General features: G+C 46.0%; 2 protein-coding genes across 3 annotated transcripts in view; one reads left to right on the top strand and one right to left on the bottom strand.

Moving 5' to 3' along the window:
• The window catches only part of LOC119401664 (toll-interacting protein), a 28,513-nt gene extending 21,332 nt beyond the window's left edge, over positions 1 to 7,181 (bottom strand). The window contains exons 1-2 of one of the 2 annotated variants that reach the window (XM_037668584.2): positions 7,111 to 7,181; positions 418 to 594 (exon numbers count right to left, since the gene is read on the bottom strand). In XM_037668584.2, the coding sequence (XP_037524512.1) occupies positions 418 to 594; positions 7,111 to 7,158 (225 nt within the window). In that variant the 5' untranslated portion in view covers positions 7,159 to 7,181. Of the gene's footprint in view, positions 1 to 417; positions 595 to 6,538; positions 6,774 to 7,110 lie in introns of those variants that run through there. The other variant, XM_037668583.2, reaches the window with a different exon arrangement.
• A 162-nt stretch (positions 7,182 to 7,343) lies between these two features.
• LOC119401660 (T-complex protein 1 subunit beta) overlaps positions 7,344 to 23,497 on the top strand; it is a 42,258-nt gene continuing 26,104 nt past the window's right edge. Inside the window, exons 1-4 of the mRNA XM_037668575.2 lie at positions 7,344 to 7,427; positions 9,381 to 9,534; positions 10,334 to 10,448; positions 17,420 to 17,609. Of these exons, the coding sequence (XP_037524503.1) occupies positions 9,388 to 9,534; positions 10,334 to 10,448; positions 17,420 to 17,609 (452 nt within the window). The 5' untranslated portion in view covers positions 7,344 to 7,427; positions 9,381 to 9,387. The remainder of the gene's footprint in view (positions 7,428 to 9,380; positions 9,535 to 10,333; positions 10,449 to 17,419; positions 17,610 to 23,497) is intronic.

Genomic DNA, 23,497 nt, shown 5'->3' on the forward strand with positions numbered 1-23,497 from the left:
TAGCCCTAGATTTTCGTGTTTCAGTCCCCGAGTACTGTACAACTGCACATCAAGGCCTTTGCTTTCAAGGGTATTACTGAAGACGTAGTGATTGTTATCACTGCTCCTTCTTAGTATATGGTTCCTTCGTAATACTGCTCTTATATTCATTATAATTTATATCTATTTCATGCATGTTTAGTGTGCAGGAATTCAGGCCCCTAAGCAGCCACTACACCTACCAATCATCACACTACCGATCATCATTGATCACACCATTGCATTGGCATTACATATTGTATACTAGCACTCTTTTTTCCAACTGGCCTTTCCGTGATTAAGCATCACATATCACCTGTCTACACAGCATCCTTGGCAAGCATAGCTTACTCACTGTGACTACTCCAAAAGGTCTACTACTCCCTGCAGCGGCCTCACCTGTATGACAGAGATGCTGAGTCGTCCGACAGCCTGGGCAGTGGTGAACGCTGCTCCCGACAGCTGCTGCTGCAGCGCGATGGCCGTCTGCTCATCGACCGAGATCTGGCTTTGCGTGCCAGTGGCGGGCGTCGTGTCCACACGTAGGAAGTCACCGGGAAGCTCACCAACCAGGAGCTACAACAGACAATTTAAAAGTTACATTTTAAAGGGACACAAAGGAGAAAAACATTTTTTCTTGTATTAGTAAATTACATTTCCACAATGCCAAAAGTGCATCTGTTGTTGCGAGAAGGCACTTGGTAAGCAAGAAAATGCACGAAAAGAGAATGCAGGTGGCAACACCACCCTGAAGTTACCACACAAACTGGCCGTAACATAAGACTTAGTGCGTGTAGATGCTAAGATATCAAGATACTCAGCCAGAAACCATGGCGTAAACATGAAGGTGTTCCAACGTCTTCTTTTCCGCCTTCACTGGCTGGTCGTGTTTATTCAACTTCATCTTTTTCTACAGTGTGCATAAAATGTAGACCAATCAATCATGGGAATGATTATGCGTGCGATCACAGGTGTAACGCGAAGGCTACGGGTTTGGTCCGCCACTGACTGTGAGCTCTTATTTTTGTCCACTTTAATCCGCTTTCCCTTAATCTTGTAATTACTAACTTCATTTGACACTACAAGTAACACACCTTATGCTTCCCTTGCGCTCATTATGCGCTGGCTTTGTTCTGTTGTGTAACTTGTGTCTAACAAAAAAGAGCCCCTCGATCCATTTTCCTTCATTCAGTAAAACATACAAGTCATGCACAGTGCTTCAAGTAAGTGCACAGCTCAGCGATTGAAGAGCTTGAAAGCTGGCACTTGTTGCATCACCAGTCAGCACTGGGAAGTTACTAGGTGACCAAATGTAGTCACAATGTGTCATGAAGACTCTTGTCTTCACTGTATACCATAACGTACTGCATCAATATCACAAGGATGCATATATAGGAGACACAGAAAGTGCTGGTAGCCACACACTCTATATAACATGTTTAAATTACTATGAAGTGTATGTCGTAAGTTCTACTGGCTCAAATTAGTATGAAAAGAAAGAAAGCTTGATGCAGCCCAGTGACTTCCACAAATATAGTCATGAGCCAACCTTGTGTCACTAAGTACAATGGTTAGCATATTCTCTTCGCGAAGAACGAATTGATTTCTTCCCAACATCAAAATAAGAGCAATTATATCCCGGCAAACAACACATACCGTGTTTCGCAATGGTTCCATTAGGAAACGTTTTCTTTTGTTGGTAGATAACCACCTACATAAATGCCTAAAATGATATGAACATCGGGCAGTCCATCCAGCATATCGAGGTTCACCCAGACGCGCTTTGAATCTGCTCACACAACTGTGAACGCTTCTCATTGTCTAGCTGCGCAGGCAAATTTCCAGTTCCTGCGTCCCAACTGCGTCACCCGTTGCCACTGACGTATACTTGGAGAGCGGCCAAGCTGCAATAGAAACAATGCTCTTTTCTCCTTTCTAGGCTCATCATTATTCACAATCTACTCTGAACAAGAAAGAAAAATCTATGAATGAAAATAGATTTTAAAATGTTTTTGGTTAACTCAAAACAGCTTAGAATAGCTTGGTGGTGGGCACGTTACTGAAACATCGCTTTCAAGTGATTTTCGTCCCGCTTTTCTCGCTCTGTTAGGTAACAATCGATTCTGTAGTCATGGAACGAGGGCTGAATTTTTTCAAGTGCACCATATAATGATAAAAGCACGTTTTGATAAGCTGTAATACTCAGAACCTGGCAAATTTCTTGGTGTAGAGTTTGTTTGAGAAGCATTCTTCTATAGATCATAAATTTGGCAGGTCTTCTTTCATTTGCGAGGATAGAGCAAATTAACAGATGTCTCAAAACTTCACACAGATGCTTTGTACTCTTCATTTAAATACTGTTTACAAGACCTGTCTTAGATATGGAACGAAGCTGCCATGACTATCACCTGTCAAAACTCATCTAGGAGACAGAATCACTTAAAACCATTGCCAACTGCATATTCTAACAATCTTTGTTTTATAGACAGAGGGGGAAAACAGACACTCTATCCTTGAGCATTTCAAACCTTTTTTGGAGCCTCATGATCTCCCAGTTTGTCCAAATAGTTTCTAGAGAACATACCTCAGCTACGAACTGTAATGTAAACAAATAGCATGGCATTTTTGTTGTGTCACCATCTATATCATCACAAGTATGAAGCTTTGACGTTAGTAAGTCGCATAATCTTACTGGCTGTAGTTGCCGCTTTTTTTATGTTAGCCTACTTTGTTCTTTTGTGTGCTTGCCTTCTTTTATATTAACCTACGTTATTCTTACTTTTGTATCTGACCCCTCTTACACAATGCCTCGGTGAAGCCTGTGAAGTATTTGTAAATAAATACTAAATAAACATCTTCGCTAGGTTCTCTGTGAGTTAAGGTCAAGCATCACTAAACTTTCATGTGTAGTCTTTCCATTCCAAGTGCAATGGTATAGGCATGTTTTCATTTTCTCAGTAACTCATGTTGCAACTCTCAACGGATGGATTGATTGCCTGTTCCAAAAACTGCACAGCTCACCCAATCTCAGCTCGTTCTCTTAGTATCCACGACAGCGTCACCTAGCCGTAAATATAGATAGAATGTTATACGCAACCCTTCTATGTCAACTGCTTTGGCATGGATAACACTGCAGTGTTTTGCTTCCGCTAATATGGTCTGTAGCTCCACAGGCTTATCAATTGTTTGTCCAATGCCCTGTGCGGCTTGCTCAGTACTAATTTAGTTCTCTTAATATCTACAACAATATCGTCTAGACGTAAATGTCAACAAAACGCCATGTGCAATCTTTTTCCGTCAAGCACACAGGCATAGATAACATCACTGTGTTTTGTTCCTGCTAATATGTTCTGTAGCTCCAAAGGCTCATAAATTATCTGTTCTACACACTGCATGGCTCGTTCCAACACCACTTCGTCCTTTTGATATCCGCTACAATATCGCCTAGCCATAAACGTCGCACGCAATTTTTCTATACCAAGTGCCGAAGCATGGATTACGTGGCTGTGTTTAGTTCCCGTTAATGTGTTTCTTAGTTTCAAAGGATCATTGATGATCTGTTCTACACACTGCATCGGTCACAAACATTACGCATGATCTGGTCACGAACAGCATGCGTGTTATCAGTATGACATAGCATTCTTGACAGGAAAGTGGCGAAGCGTTCAAGAAAGGAAACGCAAGCAAGCCAGATGACGATTATTGCTGTGGGACAAAAAGAGACCCTTAATACTCTTTAGACCCTTTATCTGTATTTAGAGTGCATATGCCAGTTGTGTATATATAAAAAAATCCATTAAAAAAGGGTGGGTGCTCAAGCCGACGTTTTGACAAGTGGACTTGTCTTTCTCAAGGCTGGAACCCAAGTCCACTTGTCGAAACGTCGGCTGGAGCACCCACCCCATGTTTACAGATTTTTTCGTCGCAAGCTTCCATCTTCCGTTTTCCTGCCATTTTTTTGTGTATATATAGTGATATACATCCTGGCCGCGGCGGCTACATTTTCGATGGAGGCGAAAATGTTTGAGGCCCGTGTACTTAGGTTTAGGTGAACGTTAAAGAACCCCAGGTGGTCGAAATTTCCGAAGCCCTCCACTATGGCGTCTCTCATAATAATATCGTGGTTTTGGGACGTTAAATCCCGGATATTATTATTATTATTATTAACTTCAGAAAATAGGAATATGACTACATGCACTAAAGTCACTACCGGCAAATGCTACCCACACAAGAATGGCAGGAACTGAAAATGTATCCGAGATAACCCCGTCCGAAATGTGTGTGCTGAGCTTGGAATAGCAACAAACTTCGGAGAGAAGTGATTTCGATATAACGAAAGTACACTGCACATTTTTAAGATAACCCCGTTCGAAATGCGTGTGCTGAGCTGGAATCGCAACAAACTTTGGAGAGAAGTGATTTCGATATAACGTAAGTACACTGCACATTTTTAAGGCACAGAAACTGTACCGCATACCTCTCCCACAAAAACAAAAATTGACGCAGGGCAAGTGTGGAGGCTTGAAAATACATGAGATACTTTAATTTCAGACTAATTTTGCTATGAACATGCTGAACCTGGTGGCACTGACGTAACACATGTAAAATATTTTTTTAAATGCAAATAACCTGCAATTTTTCACCAACTGAATTAACATAAACTTTGCTTCATCTCTCGGCCGTTGCAATGTTCGTTAGAGTCCAGGATCAAAACGTTTTCTATAGCTCCGTTACGCTTCTCTGCAAAAATACTCGAGTCATCGCTTGAGAGGTACACCCTTGTTCAAATATTTACAGCGGCGTAAGCCGACTGACACCTCCCCCTTGGACACGAGTTGCCAGCGATAACGCTCGCCTGCACGTGAATTCGACGACCTCGCCACTTATCACATACGCACTGGCATTATACATAGAAAACGCGCAGTTCGCAAACAGGGTCGTCTCCGGCAACACACACACGTGCACACCCAAAATCCGCGTGTGTACCGGGGTGCGCTATCTCGGCGGCCGGAACGGAGTGCAAGGTTTCACGGGGACATCAACGATACAAGAGACGCGTCTCGTGGCCGACACCGATAAGAGACCGCGAAACCGAAATAAAAGAGCTCTGACACGCGCGTGGCGGGCACGTGACCATTCACGTGACCTAGGATGAGGCGCGAGTTTAGTGCTACGCGCGGGCGGTGCAGAAGAGGGTTGCTCGATGAATGACAGCACGCGCACAGACAGCGTTTTTTTTTTTTTTTTTGCTTCGTTGTTTTCCTTTCCTGCTCTGTTATCTCGCTTCCCACGCAGCTGCCGCGCACGTACCGCACATACCCGCGCATAAGCTCCACTCGAAACTGATGACGAAACCCTAAGACATACACTTTATTCAACAACTTTCGATAACGATGAAGCAGCGCGCGAAGGACACCATCCACAATTACGCACACGTAAAAACGACGCAAACACAAGCGCCGGTGTTTGCGTCATTTTTTTGTGCCCGTGATTGTTCCTTAAGCGCTGCTTCATCAATAGGCAGTTTTAGAATAGGGTACGCAAATATAGCGCTCGTCGCGTGTACGTACGCTTTCAACGTCACTTAACGCGGGTACGCAAGAGGCTAGCGTACGACACATGCGCAGTGGTGGCAAACGCAAAGCTTTGCGTTCGCCACCACTGCGCAAAAACTACCGATTATCATGGCTGAACAACTAGCCGCCCATCAGTTACGTATTAAAAACTTTCGATAAATCGGACCTGCGCAGACGGCGTGTGTTTGGACTTCTGCGCAGGCCGCGGAGAGCGTACCGCGTGGCTTTTCGCCGCATAACGGGATATTTCGAAGTCCCGGATATAGCGAAACGATTGAACGATTAACGAGGCTGTGTATATGTAGGGCGCGATTAAATGATTTACACCACAACGAGAACTTGTTGAAAACGCAAGAACGAGCTACGAGGCACGAATTGCCGCTCAGTCGACGGCTTATTAATTGGCCCAACGACAGTACGAGCGAGTGAGGCCTTCATCGACGATTTGTCATTGCCAATGCAGCGACGCCCTGATTGTCTTGCGCGATAGCCGTGGCAAATTTGCGCGCCACCGCAGCGCACACACACGTCGCAACTGGCTTCGCGTCCTTCGAAAGAAAGGCGCACACTCTTTGCTCGCGTTGACAACAGCGCGGCGAGACAGTAAAAAAAAAAAAAACGAAAAAGAAAAACAGTTTTCTAGAACAAACGATCAGCGCAGGCGTCGAGAGGGGATCAGACGGGGCGAGTTACGCAAACCGTCGTGAAAACTACGGGGCGGCGTCTAAAACAAGACAAAAAGAAAGCCAATGCGCTCGCAACAATGGTCATCAAGACGGCTACAGTAATAACTTGTCTCGATTACTGCGTCAAGACTCTTTAGGACGAAACGAAACAGCTGACACTACCGGCTGTTTCTCTTGGCTCATAGCCACACGCGTTATACACAACACACATGATCGGTATTCCCGTGTCTTACTCCAAGCGTTAAACTCATAACGTACCGCGTTTTGCGGGAAGTGGTAGACGTCATATCGCGTAATCCGGGTCCGCTCGGCGTAGGGCCACAAGCGACGTACCGACGTACAGCCGCCGATCGGAAAGATGAAGGGGATGAAGATCATGTCCATAAAAGTGTTGCGTCGCAGTCACCACTGACAGTCGCGGAGTGACGCATGCGTTTCTATAATAGCGTAGGTGTATGCGACCAATTTGAGTAGTACGACGCCGCAGCGGAAACGGTGACGCACACCGCTCAGCAAATGGGATCAACGAGGTCGTTCAAAAAATGATCGAAGTTCACGCGCCGAACGGGGTATTTTTTCGCGGTCTGCAGAAAGAAACATCTTGGCGGAAAGACGCAAATAAACTTTTTTTTCTTCGGTGGAGACATGTGATCGCGGGGCCGATGACATCACGAAGCTATCTACCGTACGGCGGCTGAAACCCAAACTGCTGGGACGTCGTTAGACGTACGAAAAGTGGTCGAGACGCGATCCGAACTGCAGTCACGAAGTAGGGACCCTTATCGGTACGTTAAAAAACCTCGATGATGGGAAAAAAAGCGGTATATTACCTGTTTTCTCCGTTCCGCCGTTCGCGCATCCGCTGAAGCAGACGCCATGTTTGTTTATATCGGCAAGATCTAAAAAATAAGCTCTTAGCCGCAGTTTCGTACGCAAATTAAATTATACGTCATGTAAATCACTTTTTGGCAAAAAGCGCAATAAATGTATTCTACTTTTTGATTTCAAGTTAATAAATTTATAGTTAAGAAAGGGTATTGTCATAACAAGAGTACGAAACTGAGACGGCTGTCATTGGCGAGTGAGCGTGCGCTTTGTGGTGGTGCTTCCCTCGTTGAATTAACGTGCTCTGTTACCCTAATCGCCGGTAAGTTTTTCTTCTTCTTTTTCATAAACGAAGAAAACGAAGTATCGAGCCGCGAAATCGGCGTAAACTGCGTGTTTCGAATACTCCATCCCGAAACTTCTCGCGGTGTCGTCATGGATGGCGACGGTAGCTTTTGTTCTGAACGAAGCACGTGTGATTCTCTCAGGTCTGAATCGACGTGAACGCCCTGTGTTTCACCTAACAGTTAGCGCTAATTCGCGTGTCCGTGGCGATTAGTTTAGATTTTGACATTTCGATTCTAACGCATTCCTAACTGCTTAAGCGTGAATTGAGTTGCGTGCATCGCGATCGTAGTGGTAAGCCGGTGTGCGAACTTGATTCATGCTAGTGTGTCAGTTCTTCCAGAACTTTCGCTAACGCTAAACTGTCGCAAGTTTTGCGTACGTGGTCTACAATTTCCGTGCCAGTAAATGTAACTGTTGCAATGCTTCCAATTGTAACACCAACAGCAGAACGACAGCGCGGCGTTGTAACTTCTTCGTGGGCGGTTTGACCCGTCCCGAAAGGTAGCGGCGATTCCTTTTATGGGCATGGTTTTCATGGCCGTTCTGTCAATGTTCGGAAGTTTTTCAGGCATTCATGTTCGACATTTGCGTTTTCGAACCTCACTACAAGCCTTCGTGTAGCGAAAGTAACGGAAACAGTTTCAGATTGTGTCGGTACACCCACAACGTGAGCTTCAAAAGTGACACCCTTGTGAGAAAGAGATTAGGAACTCGCTAGCTGCGTATCAGCAGGTATGGCACTTCGTTAGTGAACATTTTATTGCTGTAACTTGTTGCTAATCGCTTTGCTGTTGTTAAACCGATCACTTATTTTTGCCTCGTCTCGGTATCGCTGACTTCGCTGATTGGCCTAATAAAGGAGTCGTGCATTCGCCATGTGATGCTACGTCGCGGGTTCGATTCCATTCAAAGCGTAACGCTAAACACGCTCACGTTATATGTTAAGGAAAACCTGGTGACCAAAGTTATTACGGAACATTCCGCTACAGTGTGCTGTGTTAATGCGGGCGTTGCTCTTGGGATGTTCACACCGCTAATCAATCAGTCAACCAATGAGCTTGTCTCCACGCTGAACCTGAGTGGCTATCACATTGTGTAGTTCCTGCAGCGTTCTCTGCGCAGCAGGAAATGTGATGTCATCATTTTTCACTGTTCTCATTGCACACATTTGCCACCAAATAACAGTGCGTCAAGCATGCAGGATAGGTGTGTGTCATTTAGTTAGATTCAGCACTAAGGCGTGTCTTGTACTTTCATGTTGCACGGCATGCTGGAGATTTTTGTTAGGGCCATCACAGATCTGAACGTATTTACCAGCATACGGGGCGAGTTACACATTTCTGTGACGCATTTCTGTGTAGTGCTTGTGAGCAAAATGTAGTGTGTTTCATCTAGTATTGAAAAGGTGTACAAATAGTAATGGACTTGATTCTAAAAGCATTATTCTTATATATCAGTAGCTATTCCACAGAAAGTAACGCAAGTTAAACAAAGATTAACTGAGAAACACCCAAAGCGAAACTCCTGTGACCATACCCTTCTGATGAGCTTTGACTCCTGACCCTTTCATAGCTGGTGAATGACAAGTACTCTGCCTTGATACTTGTGTGTGTGCTTCACGATGTTTGGATGATAGACGAAAGAAGCAGACCGGACAGATGCCTGTTCCATCTACTTTTGTCTATTGTCCAGACATTGTGAAGCACACACATTTACAAGTATGACCCCCTACCAACTCGCTCAATCTTATATTCTAATGCAATCGACTCTGGCTTGAGTCTACTGAGGGCTGGTATTCATTGAAAAGGAGTTAAGAAAGGCAAAAAACGACAAAAAGCACCTGTTTGAGTGTCTTCAACAGTCTTGCAAGCAGAGTATAAGCTAATGCAATTTCCTTTTCTCATTTGACGATTTTTTGCTTTTGTAGACTAGCCATGGCACAGATGGGCAGCTTGAACGCCGTTCGGATCCTCAAAGGCGAAGCCGAAGAGGAGAAGGCGGAGACCGCTCGGCTCTCGTCATTCGTGGGTGCGATCGCGATCGGCGACCTCATGAAGAGCACACTGGGACCAAAGGGCATGGTGAGACAGTCATGTTGAATTTAGATGAATCGGCAATATTATAGTTGCAGGAAGTGTTCTGGTGATGTTATGGACGTGGCCTTTGAATTCTATGAGGCTGCCGTAGACCTGCATTATTGGACCAATCCATAATTTTTTTTTGTTGAGCTAAGCTAACAGTATGGCCACATTTGTCAGTGCCTGCAAACTGGTACCTGTGCAAAATGGGCGTAGAAAATGGCATTAACCTGCTAACGCCTTAAATTTGATGTAATTTGCCTTACTGCCATTCGCTACCTAATGTGTTTGCCGGAACAGGAACTCATTCGACTGCGAAATGTGTACTCTTTGCGCCATAGTTCATGCAGTGCAATACACTTCGAATGTTTGAAATAGTGTCTTTTGTGTAAAAAATATTGTATATATGACTTGTAACAAATCTCATGCTTTTGCCTAGCTGCACTGTGCACTGTAGCAAAGTTCAGTTCTGAATTACACTGGCTTTGACATGACAGATGCCATGCTACTTCTGGGAGACATGCTCTTTAACTTTGATGGTGCATGGCTTCAAATCCACACCACTGTCCAAATTGCATTCCAAGTGTAGATGCCTTGCGATCTCACTGGCAGCAATTCGTCACTCGTAACATGTGCTGTGAATAAATTATGCAGTGAAGCTGATTAGCTACTAATTAGTGTGATTTCAACATTTGACAAAATTTTCTTTTTTCATCTGAAACCCTAACTTAAGAATTTTTGGCAGTTTTTTGGAAAACCATCCTGTATAGTATGTACTCATCGTGTCCTTCCTGTTGTCCAGGACAAGATCCTGATGTGCCAGGGTCGCCAGGAGGGAAAGGTTGAGGTGACCAATGATGGTGCCACCATTCTCAAGGCAGTGGGCGTTGACAACCCTGCTGCCAAGATCCTCGTTGGTAAGTCCAACTCCATTTAAATTACAGTGGGCGCTTGTGGGCACAGGGCACAGAAAGTTAAATGATGAAGTGTCAACATGCGGGCCAGGACTGGCTTAGCTTGCATGCGCAAGAATGCGTCCATCAGACCACATCCTCCTAAGCATATCACTTCGCTTTATTGCCTTATACAGTAAAAGCTCGTTAATTCGACACCCGTTAATTCGGATAATTCGGACGGCTCTATTGGTCCCGGCCAAAGTGCATGTTAATCTATGGGACCAAACCTTCGTTAATTCGTCAGAATTGGGCTCCGCACCGCTTAATTCGGACAAATTCTGACGGCTGCCGCTACACAAATGTGTGGTAAAGCAGCGCTGGCACCACTGGGGCGAAACCGAAACTTGAGTGACATCGCCATCGTTATCAACTAGTGGGGGCGATCGCGGCGTCACCGAACGTCGGCGTCTTCTTTCTTCGCTCCACTGCGCCTCCGACGCCATTTTCCCTTGTGTTGTGTCGGCACCGTCTCTTCTTGCGGAGTTCTTGCTTTTTCCCGTTGTGACCGTATTTACATGTGAGGCCCGAGCATGCGGCAGTAGCCGACGGTGGCATCGACGAGGTGTCAGCCGAGTCAACCGACGGTGACTGCCCGACCTTCGATGCTGTCCTTCCCACAGATATGACCCTTCAGGACTACATCGCGATTGATGATTGTGTCGCCACGACTGGTCTCCTGCCCGATCAAGAAATTATTAATGATGTCGCGACCTCATCGCACCTCACGGGAAGTCTCGGAGGCGCTTTTGATATTAGAGGGCGTTTGCCTGAGCACTTCCGACAGTTTGCGTGCTGTTGGCCATTTGGAAAAGTTAAGAAAAATTGTAATGTAAGCCAGAATCTGCGTGAAAACGCAGACGACCATTACAAAATACTTCAGCAAATAAAGGTATGCTTCTCCAACTTGATTTTAATGTTGTTTTTCCTGTTCATTCGTTAATTCGGCATTCGGTTAATTCGGACATTTTTTCCGGTCCCGTGAAATCCAAATTAACGAGCTTTTACTGTACACCATGTTCATTATGTTGCTTAAATGGGGTTAGCATAATAATGAAGAAATGATCGAAGAATTGCAGCCAGCATTTTTAAGATAATGTAGCATACCTGCCAAGTCTCCCGGATTACCCGGGAGACTCCCGGATTTTGAACGTTTCTCCCGGTTGTACGGGTCATAGGAAAATCTTCCGGAAATTCAGTTTTGCCCCGTGCGTCCAGTGCTTTGTCTGGCCATGTAGTAGAAAGGACGAAAGGATTCTTCTTCTTTTTTTTTTAACGATGGTAGAAAGGTTCAACTCAGTTTCATTGCGCATGAAATAGCTGTGCACTTTGTGCCGCAGTGCTGCCAACGCAAACGTGTCATAGCGCTGCAGCCGCGTCTTGCCTGTGATGCGTACATATAAGTACATAAAAAAAGGTGCGCTCTGTTTTCGCTAGGAGAGAGCGCTCGCAAGAATTATGGCGCCAACACAAGCTCGTGATGCAGGTAGCTGTTGTTTGATGTCGTGACGCGAGGTGGTACGTTCCGCGTACAGATGCACAACACGCAATTTAAAAATTGATCCTAAATGTTTTATAGGTTATATCAGCCGTTAATATTTCGTAGATGATGCGTTTTTATACACACAAATCTATCCCACAAGTTATCTCGCCTTCAGAATTTTGTGTCACTACTGCTTTAAGTGGAGAGCCCAACACTTAAAAGGGTAGCCGTTACCGATGTCTGTCGAGATAGCACGTTCGCCAGCGCTCGCGACCGTCCCCGTCTCAACGGCACCCCTTATGGTCCCTTGCCCGACGAAATAACTGGTAAGCAAGCGACGACAGGCCTCGCACACGGAGCGATGTTATCGCATGTGCCCTTCGCGCGACGGTGACGGCCCGGTCGTTTCATCTCTGCTTCCACCGCGTTCGTCGTTCGTCCCTAGCGCTAGCGCGCTTTTACTCGCACGTGAAACAGACGATGCGTAAGCGATGTTATCGGTTTGGACTCTGTACAGATCAGCGGCGACCGCAAAATCCCGCAGTGGGCAGTTTTAGAATAGCGTACGCTAAGTTAGCGTTTGCGGCCCGCTATTTCCGTCACTTAACGGGAGCCCGCAAGCGGTTAGCGCACGACGCATGCGCAATTGCGCGAGAAGCCAACAAGGCAAAGCTTTGCGCACGCTATTCTAAAACTGCCTAATGTTCGTATAATTGCTGTCGCAGTACCCCCCCCCCCCCCCCCCCCCCCCCCCCCGCGGTCGGCATACAGTAAAACCTCGGTAATTTGTACTCGGTTAATTGGGAATCCCGGATAATTTGTATTATTTGCGCGGTCCCAAATTTTTACATTTAAATTTAACCGGATAATTGGTGCGGCCAGTCTGTGACTTCCCGGTTAATTGGCACACTTGGCCGCGACTTCCAAGATATGCAAAGGGTGTTGCGAATCTCGGAGGCTGTAACTAAAACATGCATTTTTTTTTTTTGATGTACGGATCGCGAAGGCCATGTTTTTTTTTACCGGAAATACGTCGTAGACGCCATGTTTTAGCAATTGCCAGGCGGCGATGCGTGCGGTTGCGATCATGATCATCATCATCTCAACAGCGATGTTAGCCACTCTAGCGAAGTGAATGTTTTGTGGAGTCTTTGTGCCATTTGGATGTCGGCTGGCGAGCATTGTGCGATTCGGTGCGACTGCTCCATTTGTCTCCTGTCTCCGCTTGAGTGTCTTCCCTGTGAATTAGTTGATTGAGGTGTGCTTGGAAGGAAGATGCCGAAGTACAAGAGCTTGTCCCTGCACGAAAAGGTGTGCTTAATTGAAGAGGCCAGCAAGTCGACGGCGTCGAAAACGGCTCTCGCCGAAAAGCACCACGTGCCTCTGTCAATGCTGTGCAACATCATCAAGAATAGGAGAAAATTCTCGATGCTTACAGCAAGACGCACTCGTCAAAGCGTACACGAGTAAGCCCGCCTACGTACGCCGACGTTGAAGCAGCTCTGATCGACTGGCTGCAGAAAGCCAACGCAGCACACCTTCCTGTGAATGGGACCATATTGCGTGAGAAGGCCAACCAGCTGGCGCTGCAACTTGGACATTCTGAGTTTAAATGCAGCAATGGATGGTTTTGCCGATTTAAGGAGCGCAACAACCTGACATTCGTGACTGTTTGTGGCGAGAGTGGCAGCGCGGATCAGTCTGTTGTCGACGGCTGGAAGCAGCACACCTTGGCTCCACTACTCGCCAAGTACGAAGCAGCAGATGTTTACAACCTTGATGAAGCTGCTCTGTTCTACAAAATGTTGCCTACGAAGACGTTCGGTTTGAAGGAGGCAGACATTAAGGGGCGGAAACAGAACAAAGATAGAATCACTGTTTTGTTTGGTGCAAGCATGTGCGGTGAGCACAAGCTGCCACTGCTTGTTATTGGGAAGACAGAAAAGCCTCGTTGTTTCAAAAATGCACGACTGCCATCCAAGGATGACCTGATCTATAAAAACAACAAGAAAGCTTGGATGACGGCTGCACTCTTTGAAGAATACGTGCGGCACCTTGACCGCAAGTTTGCGGCCGCAGGGCACAGCGTTTTGTTCGTCGTCGATAATTGCCCAGCTCACGGCGACATTCAGAACCTGCAGGCAATCAGGCTGGTCTTTCTACCCCCGAACACGACGTCGCTATCGCAGCCGATGGACCAGGGCGTCATACACCATACCAGGAAAATATATCGCTACAATCTGTTGAAGCGAATGCTCCTTTGCTATGACAACGGAAAGGAGTATAACATTGACCTCCTCGGTGGTATTTGCCTCATTGTTCACGCATGGAGGCAGGTGGAGGCCACCGTTATTCGACGGTGTTTTGAGCACGCCGGTTTTGTGAAAGAAGAGGCAACCTCCGCTGAGTTTGCTGTCACCGCTGTCACTTGCCCGTTTGATGAAGAAGGGGAGACTCTCTGCGCTCGATATGAGGCTTTGCACGCGGACGAGGAGTGCACTCCAATCGGATTCTCCGAGTACGCAAATGTCGAGTGCACAGTGCAGACGTGTTACGCCGACATCGACAGCGAGATAGCTGCGAGATCCACCGATTAGGCCTCTAATGATGACAGCGATGACGAGCCCTCCCGAGCACCCCCTTTGGCGGATGTCATCGATGCCTTGAGTGTTGTGCGCAGCTTCGTCGAGTGCAACGGCGGCGAGGCTGAGATGCTGCGCCTCATTGACAGGCTGGAAAATATGACTTTCAGTGCTGGAAACTACCGAACGCGTCAGTCACGCATGGAGGAATTTTTCTCCAAGTAGGCTGACTTGCCACAATAAAGGTGTGACTTCCGTACATCACGTTTTCTGGCTGATTTCTTTGATTTCGCGTTGTTCCGGATAATTGGGAATCCCGCTTAATTGGGATATTTTTCTCGGTCCCGAGGCCTTCGAATTAACGAGGTTTTACTGTACTTTATACCCCCCCCCCCTCCCGTTGAGTAAATCTCCCGGATTCCGTTTCTCCAAACTTGGCAGGTATGATGTAGATGGTCTCTGGCTACCATGGCCCTCCCCGAGGGAAAGACGTTGCAAATTCACGCACAGTTTCAATAAAAACAAGACCTCTTGAGTTCAAAATTTTCAACTGTATAATGGGTTGGTAGGGGTGAAATGGAAGTGGTAACAGTCCCCACACATTCACCAGAAGAGGAATTTTATTCATTCAATCAGGAAATGTTACGTAGCAACATAATATACAGAAGGAGGTCCCAAAACTCTAGGCTGCAAGTTGACCTCCTGTACTAATTAAAAAGAAAACAAATTAGGTTAAATGAACTTGCTAAGAGGTAAAAAGGTGCGTGGTTGTGGCACATTTCATTTCTCCTTTTCATGGCACACTGCCATGGCTGCTAATTGTCTGTGGCATTGTACGGCTGAACATGAAGTTGCAGACAGTGCTCCTAACTGCGATATCGAATTATACTGAGATTACATCTCGTATGAAAAGGAACGAAACAAATCAGGTTAAGGGGAGATGCGGGTCGAAAAATAGCGATTTTTTCGGAAATTTTCACTTTTGAGATATTCCTTCTAAAATTATTTTTGGTCATTCAACTCTCATTTCCCCAAATATCAAGGCTAAATTCGAACGAGAAATCGGTGAAAAATCGATCTGCTTCAACCAAGGCAGCTCTCTAAATCACAAACTCGCGCATACAACGGCTATTTTTGAAAACCCGCCTCTCGGGAACTCGACGTCGGCCGCCATTGCGGTTTGTTCGGTGACGTAGATCAAGCCTTCTCCTAGTGTACAAGCGTCCCCCTAGTTTCGTATTTTGGCAGGAAAATAAAAAAAACAGCGGTTTCGAAGTCGGTTTTCAGCCAAGTTGCAGCCGCTCCGGGGTCACGTGGTACGCTACCGAGGCCGCCATTGGCTACATCTGATCGGCCCCGCTGGCGGCGCGCTTGCGACGATCAGCGCTTGCCGTGCGTTTGTGTGTTTTTCGTAGTCCGCAATGGATCACTCGAAGAAACGCGACTTTCGAGCTCGGAAATTCGGAAGCAAGAACCAGTACCGAGCACGTCGTCGTAGGCCGAAGCGCAAAGCAACCGTAGAAGAATGCGAGTCACCGGCCGCTAGGCCTAATCAAGACAGCGTGGATACGGGGGCTTGCGGGAACTTCGACGAGATCGACGCCGCAATCAAGTTCGTCAGCGCATCCGAAAGAAAGATAGGACAGTTCGAAAATGAGAGGACGATGAGTGGTGGTGGGTCTGTGAGCGGTGTAATCTGCGACATCGGTGCTCTGACAGCGATGGTAAGCGGTGCCGTTTGTCCAACGTGCCGCACTACTGGACTCGTAGTCCGCGACGCCGCAAGCAAACGCAAGGGCCTCTCTGCGTTTCTCGAGCTGTACTGCGATAACAGTGAATGCCCAGCGTCAGTGCTTTCCGCCGCGCATAGTTCACGGCGTGTTGTGCCAGAAGGACATCCCATCGGTGCCAGTGAAGACCGGAGCTATCGAAGCGGCAGCTCGCGTGACAGCTTCGCCGTGAATGTGAAAGTAGTGGTGGCCGCGCGTGCGATAGGCATCGGACATTCTCAAGCGGCGAGAAGGAAGAACATATGGAGCTGGACGTTTTTAAGTGCTCTGGCTGTTTAAAGGGTGAATTGTTCTATGCTCTCAAAAAGTTTCATGCAAGTCGCACTGTACATTGAAGAATACATGTATTTATAACTTTCAAATGCGTTTTTCTCAATTTCCATTTTGAGGCAATTTTCGCATGTTGTGCACAAACTTTCATGCACTTAAAATAGTCCTATCTTAATGAAATTTTGCACAGAGCTTTATCAGCCACTCTAGAATACAGATATCTATATAAAGTTGCAATATATGTAACAGATTTTTTGTTTCATTACTTGATATGCTGATAGGGGAGCTGTAAAGTATACGTTTGGCACTCTTGATTTTTTTTAAAAAAGGTAGCAAGTATATCTCTCATTTGAGGTACTTTTCAGTATTGTACTGCTCATTTGCAGCAAAATGAGCCATATTGGGATTCTGTGCGAAAATTTTTAATAACCTTAAAAGTGTGCACAAAAAACCCTATATTTTCTTATCAAAGTTGTAGTAACTCTGGAACTACTATAGCTATCAGAAAAATAATTACAGTTTTGAAATCAGCAATGCAAGCTCTACTGATATCTAAAATTTCAAAGATCTAGGTCAAGAAATAAAAAAAAACCTTTTTCGAGTAGCATCTCCCCTTAATAATAATACAAATGGCCTGTGATGCCACAAATGTTGTAGGGAAGGTTGATAGTGTCTTGTCTTTAGCTGCCTGAGGAAGAGGGGCGGAATTAGCTTCTTTTTTTCGTCACGCTCGTGACACAGAAATAAGTCACGAGCGTGACGGCTCGTGACGCAATTTCACTTTGCTTCCTTGTCGCTTGCTTTTCACAGACATCTCAAAGGTGCAAGACGACGAGGTGGGCGACGGGACAACCTCCGTGACGGTGCTGGCAGCCGAGCTGCTCAAGGAGGCCGAACAGCTGGTCAGCATGAAGATCCACCCGCAGACCATCATCGCGGGCTGGCGCCAGGCCACCGCGGTGGCCCGACAGGCCCTGGAGTCCTTCGCCGAGGACCACAGGTGCGTGGGCGTGGCACATTTGATTTCTCCTTTTCAGGTCTCACTGCCATGGCGGTTAGTTGTCTGTGGTGTTGTACGGCTGAGCGTGAAGTTGCAGACTGTGCTCCTAACTGCAGCAGCAACACTTTGAAGGAGCCTAGATTAGGCCTGTGTGAATGTTGAAATTTTTGAATATGAATTGAATACGAATAAGGGGCACAAAAAGCTGCTTTCAAATATCGAATGAAGGAGTTGCAAAACAGGAAGTCACATCAGCATTTATTACTCTTTTGAAATAAGTTAGTGAAACTGCATTTCCTTAGGCTGCAGGTTACTGAAGGTGATAATCTTGTAGAAAGATTAACTGCTTGACATCTTCACAGGGTAAGCATTCTTTATGTGCGGTAACAACACTTCGCAAAGTGGGAAAGGCCCTCTCTCTAAGAAAGGAGGTGGCAGAATGCAATGTACAGTAGAACCCCGCTGTTACGTTCCTCACTGCTGCGTTTTCCCGGCTGTTACGTCGTTTTCCGCCGGTCCCGGCATAGCTCCCATAGGATACAATGTATTGGGAACCCTGCTGTTACGTCGTAACTGTCGGACCGTTCCCGTATGATATGTCGCGAAGTGCGCTCGGAACCGACCGAGTGACTACCGAAGAGAGCGGTCATTGGTGCATTTTCACGCCGCTTGGCCTGGTTTGACCGTAACATTAACCGCATGAGAGGTGCAAGCAACAGGATCTTTCGATTGATGCAAACAAAAGCATCGCCTTTGAGATTCGTATTGCAAAGATGGCGTCTGTGACGTAATTGCTCGCGAAAGCAAGGCCTTCGAGATTGGCATTTACTATTGACAAAAGCATAGCCTTTAAGATTTGTATTGCACAAACATGGCGTCTGTGACGTAATTGCTTGCGAAAGCAAAGCCTTCGAGATTGGCATTCACTTCTGCCATCGTTGGCGTAGACTCATCATCATCGTTATTTGTCGGAGGACGGGAGGAGTTCGAGCTGGTTGGAGCTCGCATGGTCGTTCGCGGTCGGACTCGCTGCGCTGGTCGTGATTGCGTGTGCTTAGTTCTGTCATGCCTACAGCTGTTGGTGTTAAAAAAATCACATACGTTGATCACATTTCTGTGGATGAGGCCGTCCCCAGCTCCGCGTTTCTATCCGTCGACTGGATCGTGGCTGAGCGCGCCAATTTTCGTGCTGCTCGTAAGCATTTAAATAAAATTCTGTACCACTAAATATTTTGTTGTTTTTCCTGTTTTTCGGCTCTTGCGTTTCCCGTCTCTTACGTTTATTTCCTACGGTCCCTTCAAAAACGTATCAGTGGGGTTCTACTGTAATGCTTGCTGAAAGTCTGCAAGTATTAGCGACGTTTTACTGCAAAAATACTAATTCTAAACACTTATCAGACATTACTTGTTTGAATACAGTCACCGGCCATTTATTCGGCCGCTGAAAATGCAGACACCTTCACAGCATCGCCACTCAGCCCATTGAAGTAATGTAACCTCACAACTGAAAATACGGACGCCCCTCAGTGTGCTGTTCCATTTTAGGAGCTTGCTCGCCAAGCTTCTTATGCTCGCACCTTGTCCATGCCTTGCGTGTCCGCCGGCGGCACACACCACGCTCGGCGCAGCTGCGGTCTCTCCAGTGATTTCAAGAATGCTCACTAGATGGTGCGCCACCGCTCAAGGCGGCACACACCACGCTCGAAGCAAGCGCTAGTTAGGTGACTGCTCGAGGGCCGCGTCTCTCGTTTGGCTCGCTTCCTTTCTCTTCGCTGGGAGCTCATTAAGTGAACACTCTTCGCTGCCGCTCCTTAGCCTGAACGGCAGCAGCATGGTTGGGAAGATCTCGCGTTGCCAATAACCAGCCAACACATGATGTCACGTTACGCTCTCCGATGCATATCGTACGATTGCAAACACCCCACAACCATCAGGGGCACCTGTATCGATGTTGCCTTCTCGAACTTTCCATTGCGTCCCATCATCGATGATCCCTTGGCAACATACTTTACTGATCGTAAAGCAATCATCTTTAAAGGGAAATGAGTCCCCACGCTCATCGAGGGACGCCCTTCTTGTACAGCCCGAAAAAATGAGCGCGCAATTAGCACGTTGTTGAAAGTAGCGCAGTTAGATGCCATTTGAACATGCCTACATACGCCTCATTGACATTTTGACAATTAGGCGACTACTTGTCGAGTTGGAAATATAATTATGACTAATTAATTAAACCTCATTAACAAAAAAAATAGCAGTGGCTACTCTAGTGTACTAGGAACAATATGCTGTAGGTTTGATTCGCGTAACGCCGTTCCTCTTTTTTTAAATCGTGCTGCGTGATAGCTGGGACACCCTGTATAGTTCATTCATCATAAAGCAATCATCTTTAAAGGACCCCTGGCACCAAAATTGAAACCTCCAAATGCTTGTGTTGTTTGACTTTCCTGTATATGGGGGCACATCTGACCGATTATTAGCGACGAACGTTGCCTTTAAGATATCTTAATTTGGTCTTAAAGTAAGCATGAGTGCTCACTTGAGTTGGCTGCACCTTGCGACATCCTGGTATGACGTAGATAGAGGCCCCGCGTGACGTTCCACGAGTAAAGCGAGTATTGTGGACGTCACAGAAGGTTTGCGGGGCGCACGTGCACAATACAGGTTTAACCCATACCGAGGCACCCACATACTTTCAATCTCTACCGCGCGCGGGGCCCCGATTTGAAAACCGCGCTTTCTACGGCACCACAGCTTGAGTGCACGTGGTCTTTGACGCTCCCCGCACGGGTCGCTAGTTTCTTGTGGTTTTTAGGCGGGCGTTTTGAAGTGACGCTAAAATGGTCGCAATTAACTACGCTAGAATTAGTTATACGATACGCTAGAGCATTTACGATTTAACTTAGAGATTACCAGACCCGAAGCTACAAATTACAGTAAAAAAGTCACCAACAAAAATTTTGCTGTCAGGGGTCCTTTAAGAGGGGACATGGCACTTGAAAAAAAGTTTTTTATTTCTTGATCAATTTTGATGGAACTTCCTGAGTTTATGTATATTTGTGTGCTAATTTCAAATATGTAATTACTTTTCTAGTATGATGAATAGTTTTTAAAATACAAAATATTTCATGTGTCTTGGGGAGCAAGATTTTTTCTAAACTCAGTTAGTTACAAAATAAGTCAGCATATCACGATAATCTGCAATCAGAACTGTGTGCAGTGCAACAAAAATGGATGTTCTAACACCATTAGAACAAAAGTTATGGTATGTTCAACATTCACGAGTGAAATTCCTGCTTAAAATTGACTCACTCGCAAATGTTCAACATACCATAACTTTTGTTCGCATTGGTTAGAACATCCATTTTTGTTGCACTGCACACAGTTCCGATAGGAGATTATTGTGATATGCTGATTTACTTTGTAATGCACTCAGCTTAGAAATAATCTTGCTCCCCAATAGGCACGTGAAATATTTTGTATTTTAAAAACTACACACTATACCAGAAAAGTAATTGGATATTTGAAATCAGCACATAAATATACATAAAGTCAAGTTTCATCAAAATCGGTCAAGAAATAAAGCAAAATTTTTTAAGAGCAGTGTCCCCCTTTAAAGGGGTACTGACACGAATATTTTCAGTTGTCGTTTTTTTGCGTCAAATGAAAGATCAAGCCCCCAAGAGTCTAGAAAAGGTAGTGCTAAGCGCGACTGCGCCCTGGAAAAGTAATTACAGTATGTTTTTAAAAGCTAGTTTCGGTCCCTACTGTACCCTGACGTCACAACACGATATGAGCTTCTCGTCACGTGCTCGCACAACATATAGTGACGTTTCCACGGCCGCTCCGCGCCGTGGCTCCGTTGGTGACGTACAAGCGGCCATTTTGGAAGTTTTGATGACGCACAAGCGGCCATCTTGGAAGTTTTGGTACCTGACGTCACCACAACTAGCCAGACTGCTGCATGAAGTCACCGGAATTAGTACTGTAGCCTGATGTCAAGCTAGTGTCGATGTCAGCAGGTGCGCCATGGAAAAATTGACTTTAATATCAAATTAAAATATCTTATCAGCATTTGCTGAGCTTCACACTTACTCAGAGCCGTCTCTGCATGCAGGAGGTTGGTATGGCAGAGTAAACTCGCCTTCAAAAAAAGGTATCAGTACCCCTTTAAAGGGAAACCAGTCCCTGAACTCCTCGAGGGACGCCCTTCTTGACCTTGGCAAAACAACATCTCTTGTGGATATATAATGTTTATAGTTCATCCAAATGTATATATACTTCATCAAAATGTATATAGTGCATCCAACCGTAAATAATAAACATTGTGTATGTAATGCATATATAACAACGTTGTCACATCTACCGTATTTACTCGAATCTAACGCGCACCTTTTTTCCAGTAAAACGAGTCCAAAAATCGCATGCGCGTTAGAATCGAGTGCCGAAAAAAAAAGAAACTCGGTTATCATATTGCCATCGACATTTCAAAATGGCTGCCTGCTACGCGCCTTGGCCATTTCTGTCATTATTGTTTCAGTTCGTACGTGTTCTGAGGAGATTGCCATCCCTTTCTGCTTTCGCATCGATGGCATGGAAGTGCCGACTCCAAATACTCGACGAGTGCACCACGTTGCAGCATTTAAAAGAATAGTTATTACATGTGCTGAGACAGGCGGAAATCGGGCCACATCGCGGTCGTTCTGAGTTCCCGCAACATGCGTGCGAGAGTGGTGAAATAGAAGCAGGAGATTTTTTACAGCAAAGCTTCACGAAAAGGTTTCAGTGGACCAAGGCAGGGCCGGTTTTCTGAAGCGACAAGGAGTTTTCCGACAGCGACGAGGACTGATCCATTACGCGACACGTATCGCCGCCGTAGTGGTGACAGTTTTAGCGGCAAGGCCCGCTTTTTGACTTTGTGTTTCACTTTTTTGAAACTTTAGCTCTTTAAAACCCAAAGTATAGACCGCTTATAACGTAAGTCGCCGGAGTCGCGAATATCCGCACTATAAGCGGTACCGCACTATAACCAAAACAACCTTCTTCAAAGGCTGCACTTGCGCAAAACGTGTTGAGCATGTAGCCTCGCGTGTCCGATAATCGACCTATGCGATTTGGGGCGCTTACAACCACTTAAATCTCCGAATGTTCAAAAATTAACCGCCAAAGACCCGCATTGCCAACGAAATGAACACGGGGGAAAAAAGCAAACAAAACATTGTGCCATCGCGGAAATTCGCCGACTACGTTTCAGGCCACCTCGAGGTATGCGCATTACACAGAAACCATGTCGAATCGCGACCGAAATTTCACGTGCTGAGCGGTACCGATCGTTCGATTTCACGGGCGCGCACGCGATGTCCAAGACATTGCAATCGAATCCGGAACCACCATTCGAGAGTTGCATGTGCCAACCATGTCCTCGTTTTCATTAACGATATGATTCCCTTCCCTTCAAGTGCAGCCATCGCAAAAAGTTTCGTTGATTCCGCACCAAACCGCAACTTTTATCGCCCGCGACCGCTACCGAAAAGCAACCAACGCTGATTAGGCCTAGCCTGCGGTTCAGCATGTTGTCGCGGGAAGTTTGTCTAAGACAACATGAAGATCGGACGTCGAAAAGATCGCACTCAAGCACTAACCCAAGAACAGCGCGCGTGATACGAAGTTTGTGTTCGCGGCCGGGAGATCAACAGCGACAAAAGCCGCCAAGCTCGTTTAAGTCCGCGCACTGGCAGAAAAGGCAAAAGCTCGCGTCATGAAGCCGCAAAACTTTTCAATTTGCGGACGAGGTAGCAAACGCGATATCTGTAGCAAGTGTGATAACGACGACACTTTTCCCGACAGGAAACTTACTTTAAAGCGCACTTGATGAGTACGCGATCGTACAT

This window comes from Rhipicephalus sanguineus, chromosome 8, assembly GCF_013339695.2.
Source record: "Rhipicephalus sanguineus isolate Rsan-2018 chromosome 8, BIME_Rsan_1.4, whole genome shotgun sequence".
Classification (NCBI taxonomy): Eukaryota; Metazoa; Arthropoda; class Arachnida; order Ixodida; family Ixodidae; genus Rhipicephalus; species Rhipicephalus sanguineus.